This window comes from Opisthocomus hoazin, unplaced genomic scaffold (assembly GCF_030867145.1).
Source record: "Opisthocomus hoazin isolate bOpiHoa1 unplaced genomic scaffold, bOpiHoa1.hap1 HAP1_SCAFFOLD_184, whole genome shotgun sequence".
In the NCBI taxonomy this organism is placed as follows: Eukaryota; Metazoa; Chordata; class Aves; order Opisthocomiformes; family Opisthocomidae; genus Opisthocomus; species Opisthocomus hoazin.
In genome coordinates this window covers 1-12,634 of record NW_027448837.1, presented here as the reverse complement: position 1 = coordinate 12,634, position 12,634 = coordinate 1, and the positions used below count along the sequence as shown (strand labels likewise).

Genomic DNA, 12,634 nt, shown 5'->3' with positions numbered 1-12,634 from the left:
ACCCTGCGGGGCACGCTGGCGGCCTGGCCTGCTGCGGGCTACCAAGAAGGAGCCTTCCTCACCCGCAGCGCCAGGCAGCTGCCAGCCAGGTGGCCTTCCATTTCTTCTTCTTCTTCAGCCTTCTCGGGACTCTCCAGCTTCAGCCGCGCCACCTCCTGTCCGCAGCCACTCAGCGCTCCGCCTCTCCCTTTTCGCCCCCACGCCGCCAGCACAGCGGGGCCCGGCACACGCAGCCCACACAAGCCCGGAGCGGGCGCAGCCAACGGCATCCCCAGGGCACGAACGGACAAACGCGAACTCAGCGCAGCCCCTGCCACACATAAACAAGCAGCGGCGACCGCGTTCAGGGAGGCCGAGGCAGCCCGCACCACGGGCCTTGGGGGAGGCCGGGCGCTCCGGGACACAGGCTTCAGGGGACGTGCTGCAGCTGGGGGCGGCTGCGCGGGGCGAGCGGGGCCGGGGGAGCACTGCCGACTTGGGGGGGGGGGGGGGTGCCCGCCTCCTTCTCCCATTCCCTTCCGTCACCTCCCGCCTCTGGCCCCGGGGCTGCCCGCACCCGGCTCGCCTCCTGCAGCCTGCCGCAGCGGCCGGCTCCAAGCTTCCCGTCCCACCACCCTCGAGCAGCCACCACGCACCCCCACACCCGCTGGAGGGGAGCCCGCGCCTCACCGCTGGCCTCTCTGCTCCCCCGCCGCCCCGGCACCGAACACCAGCCCGCCGCCATGCTGCTCCGCCGCACCGCGCATGCGCCACGAGCCGACGGCGCGCCGGAGGGGCCACACTCTGAGCCGAACGCCGGGCTGCAGTACCGCGTTGCGGCCAGGGGGCGGCGCCAGCGGGGCCGGGGGCGGCGCCAGCGGGGGCGGGGGCGGTGCCAGCGGGGGCGGCGCCAGCGGGGGCGGGGGGCGGTGCCGGCGGCGCCAGCGGGGGGCGGTGCCGGCGGCGCCAGCGGGGGCGGGGGCGGCGCCAGCGGGGGCGGGGGCGGCGCCAGCGGGGGCGGGGGCGGCGCCAGCGGGGGCGGGGGCGGCGCCAGCGGGGGCGGGGGCGGCGCCAGCGGGGGCGGGGGCGGCGCCAGCGGGGGCGGGGGCGGCGCCAGCGGGGGCGGGGGCGGCGCCAGCGGGGGCGGGGGCGGCGCCAGCGGGGGCGGCGCCAGCGGGGGCGGCGCCAGCGGGGGCGGCGCCAGCGGGGGCGGCGCCAGCGGGGGCGGCGCCAGCGGGGGCGGCGCCAGCGGGGGCGGCGCCAGCGGGGGCGGCGCCAGCGGGGGCGGCGCCAGCGGGGGCGGGGGCGGCGCCAGCGGGGGCGGGGGCGGCGCCAGCGGGGGCGGGGGCGGCGCCAGCGGGGGCGGGGGCGGCGCCAGCGGGGGCGGGGGCGGCGCCAGCGGGGGCGGGGGCGGCGCCAGCGGGGGCGGGGGCGGCGCCAGCGGGGGCGGGGGCGGCGCCAGCGGGGGAGGGGGCGGCGCCAGCGGGGGAGGGGGCGGCGCCAGCGGGGGAGGGGGCGGCGCCAGCGGGGGAGGGGGCGGCGCCAGCGGGGGAGGGGGCGGCGCCAGCGGGGGAGGGGGCGGCGCCAGCGGGAGAGGGGGCGGCGCCAGCGGGAGAGGGGGCGGCGCCAGCGGGAGAGGGGGCGGCGCCAGCGGGAGAGGGGGCGGCGCCAGCGGGAGAGGGGGCGGCGCCAGCGGGAGAGGGGGCGGCGCCAGCGGGAGAGGGGGCGGCGCCAGCGGGAGAGGGGGCGGCGCCAGCGGGAGAGGGGGCGGCGCCAGCGGGAGAGGGGGCGGCGCCAGCGGAGAGGGGGCGGCGCCAGCGGAGAGGGGGCGGCGCCAGCGGGAGAGGGGGCGGCGCCAGCGGGGGCGGGGGCGGTGCCAGCGGGGGCGGGGGCGGCCCCCAGCGCCGGCTCCGGCTCCGAGCAGACCCCGACTCGCGGCTCCGACACGGCGCCGCACCCCCATCGCTCCTTGCCCTCGACACGGACCCCGCCCTCCCGGGGGCTTTTCCCCGGGACCCGCCGCTCCATCCAACCCCCCCCCCCATACCCCGCGCTCACCTTCTCCCTCGCTGCAGCCGCAACCCGGCTATGGCTCCGCTCCTCCTTCGGCTCGCATCGGGCCCGGCACGGCAGCACCGGGCCCTCTACCGGCACAGGGAGGGGCCGTCGCCATCAGCCCCGCTGCCCGCACCTGGGGCTCTTCCGGCCCCGGCCCACGGCTGGAGCCCACGATGCCGTCATTGGGCAAACACAAAGACTCTCTGAAGCCCTTTGGGCACTTCAGCAAGCAGGCAGGCGTTCCTTATTGCAGCGCCGGACACACAGTGCACGGCTCCTCCCAGCGCGCAAAGCACCTGCGCCACTCGAGCGGCAGTACCGAACTTTGCTCACCGGGTGGCAGCAGCGAGCTCTTGGACACGGCGCCACCGCGCATTGGCGCCGCCCGAGCCGCAGTACCGAACTTTGCTCACCGGGTGGCAGCAGCGATCGTACCGGCCCCTCCACGGCCACCCGCGCCACGGCAGCACCGGCCCCTCCACGGCCACCCGCGCCACGGCAGCACCGGGCCCTCCACCGGCACAGGGAGGGGCCGTCGCCATCAGCCCCGCTGCCCGCACCTGGGGCTCCCCCGGCCCCGGCCCACGGCTGGACCCCGGCAGGAACAGGGGGCCGTCGCCCCAGCCCCACAGCCCGTCCCCTCCTCCCCTGGCCTCTGGCGCAGCCCCTCGTCCCGTGCAAACCAAGCACAAACGCAGCCGCCAGGGCAAAAGGGACCGCAGGTCTTTACTCAGTCACGCACCCAGCCAGTCCCGGGAGCCGCTCTGCTCCGGGGCTCGGGGCCCCCGACGCTCCCTCTGCCCCTCCGACACCTCGGCACTCCTTCCCGCAGCTGCGCCCGTTGATCCAGCGGCGAACAGTCCGTCCGTCGCCTCCCGGAGAGACGCGCTGCTCGGCAGAGGCTGCCAAAAATGAGGAGCAGGGTGCAGGCCACTACAAGAGAGGAGAAAAGTGACAGGTGGCTGGACAGCGGCGGTGGAACGAGAAAGCACCAAGCAGGGAAAGGGACGGCGAGAGAAGGACGGGGACAGGCAGTCCCACAGACATGGAGAAAGAAGCAGCAGCAAGAGAGCAAGAGCGGCAGCAGAAAGAAGAAGAGGGAGCAGGACACAGACCGAAAATGAAGAACGGGGAGCAGGAAGGAGATGCAAAAAAAAACCCTGCAGCATGACAGAGGAAAAAAGAATAGCGGCAGGGACCTGGACAAAGAGAGATGAGGAAATAGAATAGAATAGACATGGAGAAAGCAGTAGATCTGTGACGTGCTACGGAGCCGAGAAGGAAGGCCTCGAATCAAGGGACGAGGAGCCAGACAGAGAGCACCAAAGACAGCAAAAGTACTGACAGGCTACAGAGTAGGAGGAAAGCAAAACTAGTAACCGGGAGCTGAACAGAAAGAGGGGAAGAAGGAAAAAAATGCCACGGGCTGCAGGGCAGAAAGAGGGAGGACCTAAAAGATGGGGACAAGTCAGAGACAGATGGAGAAAGAAGGTACACAAGAGCAGAAAAAAAAAATAATCGTAGCAGTGGGGGAAAGAGAGGGAGCCGGGGAGGGCCCAGGATGCACAAGAGGGGTGACAGGGCCCCGAGGGCCCACGACTCACCGCAGCTCTCACTCTCGGTGCTGCCGGGAGACTTTGACACTTCCGATGTTTCTCTCCCCTTCTCTCTTCCCCTCTTCTTCCGCAACTCCAATCGTTTGGCTCTCCTGCACCTGAGAGAAAATGCATGTGGCTGTCTTAGAGCTCATACGAGACGTGGCTTCCTAGACAAGAAGCCTCAGGAACAGGACAGAGAAAAAGAGAGAATATGATGAGTGGGAAGCAGAACACACGGATCGAGAGAGAACTTGAATCAGAGGAGTAAACAAGGCAGGAAAGAGAGATAAAGACAGGGAAGAAGCCACAAAAACGGGCCTTTCTGGCCTCTACTCGCACCCCCCGGCCTCCCCTTTTTTCTGGCCTCTACTCTCGCCCCCGGCCTCCCACCCCTCTGCAGCCTCCCACCCCTTTCCGGCCTCCTTTTTTTTCCTGGCCTCTACTCCCCCCTCCTCGCCCCCCCCCCCCCCCCCCCCCCACCCGCCTCCCACCCCTCGATAGCCTCCGAACTCCCTTTTTGCTGGCCTCTACTTAATTCAGCTTCCCACCCCTCTGCAACCTCCTACCTCTTTCCAGCCTCCACTCCGCCCCCCCAGCTTCCCACCCTTTTTCAGCCTCCCACCACCGTCCCACGCAGTGCAGGACACACTGACAGAGAGAGAAAAAGGACAGGCAACAGGAAGAAACGTACTAAGAAACAAAGAAAGGGTCAGACGAAGAAGGGGGTGGGTGGTCAGGGTTGGAACCCCAACACAAACCAGCAAGGGGATAGAGGACAGACAGAGAGGAAGACAAGAACGGGCCGGGAAGCAGGAAGAGAAGGAGAGAAAGGCAAAAAGGGAGAGCCGGCTGCACAGGCAGGTACAGCAAGAAACGACCGGACAGGCAGCAGGATCGAGAAAGAGAGACAGAAAAACTGGGGACAGGAAGCAGGACAGAGGGACGGCGAGAGGAAACAAGGGCCAGGGAGCAGGACAGCGGTGGAAAAAGAGGCACTGGGGCAGCAGGACAGAAAGAGAAGGAAGAAAGGCCAGAACAAGGACGGGGAATAACAGCAAAGGGAAAGAGAAGGACAAGGAGCGGGACAGATTGTCAGAGAAAGACAGGGACAGGGAGCGGGACAAGGTGATACTGAGAGAGAAAAAGGGGACAAGGAGGCAGGACAAAGTGAAAGACAGGCACAAGTAAGAGACGGGGGAGCAGGACAGAGACGGAGGGGGAAAAGCCTCAGCTGGGCAGCAGGAGACAGAGGCGGAGAAGGGAAAAAACAGCACCGGGCTGAGGGACCCTGAGGGAGGAATTAAAAAACAAACACAGGGAGCGGGACAAAACGACAGAGAGAGAGAAAAGGGACAGAGCAGGACAGCGTTGGGGGGAGAAATGCGACCGTGACGGGCAGCGGGAGAGAGGTATGGAGAAAGAAAAAAAATACCGAGGAAGAGAGAAAGGAAACAAGGGACAGCGAGCTGCACAGGGGGATCGAGAAAGAAAGGATGGGAGAGGGAATGGCGCAGAGAGAGAAAGGCAGAAAAAACAGCAAGAGGAAGCAGGGCAAAAGGACAGCAAGAGGAAAAAGGAAAGGGACAGGGAGCTGGACAGAGATGGGAAAAAAAGCAGCGGGGACACATGAAAAGAGACAGAAAGAGAAGGGCACAAAAGGATAGATGAGGACAGCGGCAGGATGGAGACGCAGAACAAAACCTGGGACGGTCAACCTGGGTGGGCGGGGAGCGGGTCAGAGAGCCGGAGAAAGGAAAAACTCTGCTGTGGAGCAGCAGAGGGGGACGGAGAAAGAAAGACAGGGACGGGGAGCAGGGCAGAGAAACGGAGAGAGAAAATAAGCGATGGGGAGCAGGGCAGAGCACTAGGAAGAGGAAAATAAGACAAGGGAGAAGACCGAGGAGCTCAGAGAGAAAGAAGGGTCGAAAGGAAACGCCAGAGAGGTAGAGAAATCAAGAAATACAGGGACGAGGAGCCTTGCAGAGACGGAGCACGAAAATGTAGGGCCGGTGAGCGCGAAAGAGGGAGAGAGAGACGGGGGCAGGGGGAGGAGATGAAGAAGAAAGGAGAGATAAAGATAGCAACGGAGCGCAGGGGACACAGACAGAGAGAGAAGAAGGACAGTGAACAGGAAAAAAGGGACCGAGAAACAAAGAAAGGGTCAGATCTAGACAAAGAGACCAAGAAAGGGGCGGGGGGCGTGTGTGCAGGGAAACCCCAAAACAAACCAGCAAGGGGCTAGAGAACAGAGAGGGAGAGAAAGAGAAGAAAGGGCCATGAAGCAGGACAGAGAAGGAGAGAAAGGCAAAAAGGGAGAGCAAAAAGAGAGCCGGCTGGACAGGGAGGTACAGCAAGAAACGACCGGACAGCCAGCAGGACAGAGAAATAGAGACAGGGAGCCGGCTAGAGAAATTCTGAAGGGAGAAAAAGAGGGAGAGGGAGCAGAACACAAACACAGACAGAAGACGGGAGGTACAGGGAAAGGAAAACAAAAGGAAAAAGAAAAAAAAAAAAAAATCACAGCAGCGTGGGAGAGAGAAGGATCCAGGGGACAGCTCGGGACGCAGAAGAGGGGCGACAGGGCCCCGAGGGCCCGCCACTCACCGCAGCTCTCGCTCTCCGCGCTCCCGGGAGACTCTGCCGCTTCAGACGCTTCTCTGTCCTGCTCTCCTCCATTCCTCTTCCGTAACTCCGGTCGCTTGGCTGTCCCCCACCTAAGACAAAACGTCCATGTCTCGCAGCTCTTACGAGACAAGGCTCCCTACGCACGCAGCCGCGCTCGCGCGCTCCACAACCGGACCATGCTGCTGCTGGTGACACATACAGACCCTGCGGGGCACGCTGGCGGCCTGGCCTGCTGCGGGCTACCAAGACGGAGCCTTCCTCACCCGCAGCGCCAGGCAGCTGCCAGCCAGGTGGCCTTCCATTTCTTCTTCTTCTTCAGCCTTCTCGGGACTCTCCAGCTTCAGCCGCGCCACCTCCTGTCCGCAGCCACTCAGCGCTCCGCCTCTCCCTTTTCGCCCCCACGCCGCCAGCACAGCGAGGCCCGGCACACGCAGCCCACAAAAGCCCGGAGCGGGCGCAGCCAACGGCATCCCCAGGGCACGAACGGACAAACGCGAACTCAGCGCAGCCCCTGCCACACATAAACAAGCAGCGGCGACCGCGTTCAGGGAGGCCGAGGCAGCCCGCACCACGGGCCTTGGGGGAGGCCGGGCGCTCCGGGACACAGGCTTCAGGGGACGTGCTGCAGCTGGGGGCGGCTGCGCGGGGCGAGCGGGGCCGGGGGAGCACTGCCGACTTGGGGGGGGGGGGGGTGCCCGCCTCCTTCTCCCATTCCCTTCCGTCACCTCCCGCCTCTGGCCCCGGGGCTGCCCGCACCCGGCTCGCCTCCTGCAGCCTGCCGCAGCGGCCGGCTCCAAGCTTCCCGTCCCACCACCCTCGAGCAGCCACCACGCACCCCCGCACCCGCCAGAGGGGAGCCCGCGCCTCACCGCTGGCCTCTCTGCTCCCCCGCCGCCCCGGCACCGGACACCAGGCCGCCGCCATGCTGCTCCGCCGCACCGCGCATGCGCCACGCGCCGACGGCGCGCCGGAGGGGCCACACTCTGAGCCGAACGCCGGGCTGCAGTACCGCGTTGCGGCCAGGGGGCGGCGGGGGCGAGGGCGGCGCCAGCGGGGCCGGGGGCGGCGCCAGCGGGGCCGGGGGCGGCGCCAGCGGGGCCGGGGGCGGCGCCAGCGGGGGCGGAGCCGGCGCCAGCGGGGGCGGAGCCGGCGCCAGCGGGGGCGGGGGCGGCGCCAGCGGGGGCGGGGGCGGCGCCAGCGGGGGCGGGGGCGGCGCCAGCGGGGGCGGGGGCGGTGGCGCCAGCGGGGGCGGGGGCGGCGCCAGCGGGGGCGGCGCCAGCGGGGGCGGGGGCGGCGCCAGCGGGGGCGGGGGCGGCGCCAGCGGGGGCGGGGGCGGCGCCAGCGGGGGCGGCCCCAGCGGGGGCGGCGCCTGCAGGGGCGTGGGCGGCGCCAGCGGGGGCGGGGGCGGGGGCGGCGCCTGCGGGGGCGGGGGCGGCGCCAGCGGGGGCGGGGGCGGCGCCAGCGGGGCCGGGGGCGGCGCCAGCGGGGGCGGAGCCGGCGCCAGCGGGGGCGGAGCCGGCGCCAGCGGGGGCGGAGCCGGCGCCAGCGGGGGCGGAGCCGGCGCCAGCGGGGGCGGAGCCGGCGCCAGCGGGGGCGGGGGCGGCGCCAGCGGGGGCGGGGGCGGCGCCAGCGGGGGCGGGGGCGGCGGCGCCAGCGGGGGCGGGGGCGGCGGCGCCAGCGGGGGCGGGGGCGGCGGCGCCAGCGGGGGCGGGGCCGGCGCCAGCGGGGGCGGGGGCGGCGCCTGCGGGGGCGGGGGCGGCGCCTGCGGGGGCGGGGGCGGCGCCTGCGGAGGCGGGGGCGGTGCCTGCGGGGGCGGGGGCGGCGCCAGCGGGGGCGGGGGGCGGCGCCAGCGGGGGCGGAGCCGGCGCCAGCGGGGGCGGGGGCGGTGCCAGCGGGGGCGGGGGCGGCGCCAGCGGGGGCGGGGGCGGTGCCTGCGGGGGCGGGGGCGGCGCCAGCGGGGGCGGGGGCGGCGCCAGCGGGGGCGGGGGCGGCGCCAGCGGGGGCGGGGGCGGCGCCAGCGGGGGCGGGGGCGGCTCCTGCGGGGGCGGGGGCGGCGCCCAGCGCCGGCTCCGGCTCCGAGCAGACCCCGACTCGCGGCTCCGACACGGCGCCGCACCCCCATCGCTCCTTGCCCCCGACACGGACCCCGCCCTCCCGGGGGCTTTTCCCCGGGACCCGCCGCTCCATCCAACCCCCCCCCCCATACCCCGCGCTCACCTTCTCCCTCGCTGCAGCCGCAACCCGGCTATGGCTCCGCTCCTCCTTCGGCTCGCATCGGGCCCGGCACGGCAGCACCGGGCCCTCTACCGGCACAGGGAGGGGCCGTCGCCATCAGCCCCGCTGCCCGCACCTGGGGCTCTTCCGGCCCCGGCCCACGGCTGGAGCCCACCATGCCGTCATTGGGCAAACACAAAGACTCTCTGAAGCCCTTTGGGCACTTCAGCAAGCAGGCAGGCGTTCCTTATTGCAGCGCCGGACACACAGGGCACGGCTCCTCCCAGCGCGCAAAGCACCTGCGCCACTCGAGCGGCAGTACCGAACTTTGCTCACCGGGTGGCAGCAGCGAGCTCTTGGACACGGCGCCACCGCGCATTGGCGCCGCCCGAGCCGCAGTACCGAACTTTGCTCACCGGGTGGCAGCAGCGAGCCCTTGGACACGGCGCCACCGGGCATTGGCGCCGCCCGAGCCGCAGTACCGAACTTTGCTCACCGGGTGGCAGCAGCGATCGTACCGGCCCCTCCACGGCCACCCGCGCCACGGCAGCACCGGGCCCTCCACCGGCACAGGGAGGGGCCGTCGCCATCAGCCCCGCTGCCCGCACCTGGGGCTCCCCCGGCCCCGGCCCACGGCTGGACCCCGGCAGGAACAGGGGGCCGTCGCCCCAGCCCCACAGCCCGTCCCCTCCTCCCCTGGCCTCTGGCGCAGCCCCTCGTCCCGTGCAAACCAAGCACAAACGCAGCCGCCAGGGCAAAAGGGACCGCAGGTCTTTACTCAGTCACGCACCCAGCCAGTCCCGGGAGCCGCTCTGCTCCGGGGTCGGGGCCCCCGACGCTCCCTCTGCCCCTCCGACACCTCGGCACTCCTTCCCGCAGCTGCGCCCGTTGATCCAGCGGCGAACAGTCCGTCCGTCGCCTCCCGGAGCGACGCGCTGCTCGGCAGAGGCTGCCAAAAATGAGGAGCAGGGTGCAGGCCACTACAAGAGAGGAGAAAAGTGACAGGTGGCTGGACAGCGGCGGTGGAACGAGAAAGCACCAAGCAGGGAAAGGGACGGCGAGAGAAGGACGGGGACAGGCAGTCCCACAGAGACGGAGAAAGAAGCAGCAGCAAGAGAGCAAGAGCGGCAGCAGAAAGAAGAAGAGGGAGCAGGACACAGACCGAAAGTGAAGAACGGGGAGCAGGAAGGAGATGCAAAAAAAAACCCTGCAGCATGACAGAGGAAAAAAGAATAGCGGCAGGGACCTGGACAAAGAGAGATGAGGAAATAGAATAGAATAGACATGGAGAAAGCAGTAGATCTGTGACGTGCTACGGAGCGAGAAGGAAGGCCTCGAATCAAGGGACGAGGAGCCAGACAGAGAGCACCAAAGACAGCAAAAGTACTGACAGGCTACAGAGTAGGAGGAAAGCAAAACTAGTAACCGGGAGCTGAACAGAAAGAGGGGAAGAAGGAAAAAAATGCCACGGGCTGCAGGGCAGAAAGAGGGAGGACCTAAAAGATGGGGACAAGTCAGAGACAGATGGAGAAAGAAGGTACACAAGAGCAGAAAAAAAAATAATCGTAGCAGTGGGGGAAAGAGAGGGAGCCGGGGAGGGCCCAGGATGCACAAGAGGGGTGACAGGGCCCCGAGGGCCCACGACTCACCGCAGCTCTCACTCTCGGTGCTGCCGGGAGACTTTGACACTTCCGATGTTTCTCTCCCCTTCTCTCTTCCCCTCTTCTTCCGCAACTCCAATCGTTTGGCTCTCCTGCACCTGAGAGAAAATGCATGTGGCTGTCTTAGAGCTCATACGAGACGTGGCTTCCTAGACAAGAAGCCTCAGGAACAGGACAGAGAAAAAGAGAGAATATGATGAGTGGGAAGCAGAACACACGGATCGAGAGAGAACTTGAATCAGAGGAGTAAACAAGGCAGGAAAGAGAGATAAAGACAGGGAAGAAGCCACAAAAAAGGGCCTTTCTGGCCTCTACTCGCACCCCCCGGCCTCCTTTTTTTTCTGGCCTCTACTCTCGCCCCCGGCCTCCCACCCCTCTGCAGCCTCCCACCCCTTTCCGGCCTCCTTTTTTTTCCTGGCCTCTACTCCCCCCCTCGCCCCCCCCCCCCCCCCCCCCCCGCCTCCCACCCCTCGATAGCCTCCTAACTCCCTTTTTGCTGGCCTCTACTTAATTCAGCTTCCCACCCCTCTGCAACCTCCTACCTCTTTCCAGCCTCCACTCCGCCCCCCCAGCTTCCCACCCTTTTTCAGCCTCCCACCACCGTCCCACGCAGTGCAGGACACACTGACAGAGAGAGAAAAAGGACAGGCAACAGGAAGAAACGTACTAAGAAACAAAGAAAGGGTCAGACGAAGAAGGGGGTGGGTGGTCAGGGTTGGAACCCCAACACAAACCAGCAAGGGGATAGAGGACAGACAGAGAGGAAGACAAGAACGGGCCGGGAAGCAGGAAGAGAAGGAGAGAAAGGCAAAAAGGGAGAGCCGGCTGCACAGGCAGGTACAGCAAGAAACGACCGGACAGGCAGCAGGATCGAGAAAGAGAGACAGAAAAACTGGGGACAGGAAGCAGGACAGAGGGACGGCGAGAGGAAACAAGGGCCAGGGAGCAGGACAGCGGTGGAAAAAGAGGCACTGGGGCAGCAGGACAGAAAGAGAAGGAAGAAAGGCCAGAACAAGGACGGGGAATAACAGCAAAGGGAAAGAGAAGGACAAGGAGCGGGACAGATTGTCAGAGAAAGACAGGGACAGGGAGCGGGACAAGGTGATACTGAGAGAGAAAAAGGGGACAAGGAGGCAGGACAAAGTGAAAGACAGGCACAAGTAAGAGACGGGGGAGCAGGACAGAGACGGAGGGGGAAAAGCCTCAGCTGGGCAGCAGGAGACAGAGGCGGAGAAGGGAAAAAACAGCACCGGGCTGAGGGACCCTGAGGGAGGAATTAAAAAACAAACACAGGGAGCGGGACAAAACGACAGAGAGAGAGAAAAGGGACAGAGCAGGACAGCGTTGGGGGGAGAAATGCGACCGTGACGGGCAGCGGGAGAGAGGTATGGAGAAAGAAAAAAAATACCGAGGAAGAGAGAAAGGAAACAAGGGACAGCGAGCTGCACAGGGGGATCGAGAAAGAAAGGATGGGAGAGGGAATGGCGCAGAGAGAGAAAGGCAGAAAAAACAGCAAGAGGAAGCAGGGCAAAAGGACAGCAAGAGGAAAAAGGAAAGGGACAGGGAGCTGGACAGAGATGGGAAAAAAAGCAGCGGGGACACATGAAAAGAGACAGAAAGAGAAGGGCACAAAAGGATAGATGAGGACAGCGGCAGGATGGAGACGCAGAACAAAACCTGGGACGGTCAACCTGGGTGGGCGGGGAGCGGGTCAGAGAGCCGGAGAAAGGAAAAACTCTGCTGTGGAGCAGCAGAGGGGGACGGAGAAAGAAAGACAGGGACGGGGAGCAGGGCAGAGAAACGGAGAGAGAAAATAAGCGATGGGGAGCAGGGCAGAGCACTAGGAAGAGGAAAATAAGACAAGGGAGAAGACCGAGGAGCTCAGAGAGAAAGAAGGGTCGAAAGGAAACGCCAGAGAGGTAGAGAAATCAAGAAATACAGGGACGAGGAGCCTTGCAGAGACGGAGCACGAAAATGTAGGGCCGGTGAGCGCGAAAGAGGGAGAGAGAGACGGGGGCAGGGGAGGAGATGAAGAAGAAAGGAGAGATAAAGATGGCAACGGAGCGCAGGGGACACAGACAGAGAGAGAAAAAGGACAGTGAACAGGAAAAAAGGGACCGAGAAACAAAGAAAGGGTCAGATCTAGACAAAGAGACCAAGAAAGGGGCGGGGGGCGTGTGTGCAGGGAAACCCCAAAACAAACCAGCAAGGGGCTAGAGAACAGAGAGGGAGAGAAAGAGAAGAAAGGGCCACGAAGCAGGACAGAGAAGGAGAGAAAGGCAAAAAGGGAGAGCAAAAAGAGAGCCGGCTGGACAGGGAGGTACAGCAAGAAACGACCGGACAGCCAGCAGGACAGAGAAAGAGAGACAGGGAGCCGGCTAGAGAAATTCTGAAGGGAGAAAAAGAGGGAGAGGGAGCAGAACACAAACACAGACAGAAGACGGGAGGTACAGGGAAAGGAAAACAAAAGGAAAAAGAAAAAAAAAAAAAAAAAAAATA

General features: G+C 66.3%; 1 protein-coding gene across 1 annotated transcript; it reads right to left on the bottom strand.

Annotated features, from left to right (window-relative positions):
• Nucleotides 1-2,761: 2,761 nt before the first annotated feature.
• On the bottom strand, nucleotides 2,762-10,233 carry LOC142359429 (uncharacterized; the record flags this gene model as incomplete). Its single annotated transcript, XM_075412041.1, has 5 exons — nucleotides 2,762-2,970; nucleotides 3,642-3,751; nucleotides 6,240-6,349; nucleotides 9,265-9,454; nucleotides 10,124-10,233. Coding segments are annotated over 5 exons (727 nt in total), but the record flags the coding sequence as incomplete, so codon positions are not given.
• Between the last annotated feature and the right edge of the window lie 2,401 nt (nucleotides 10,234-12,634).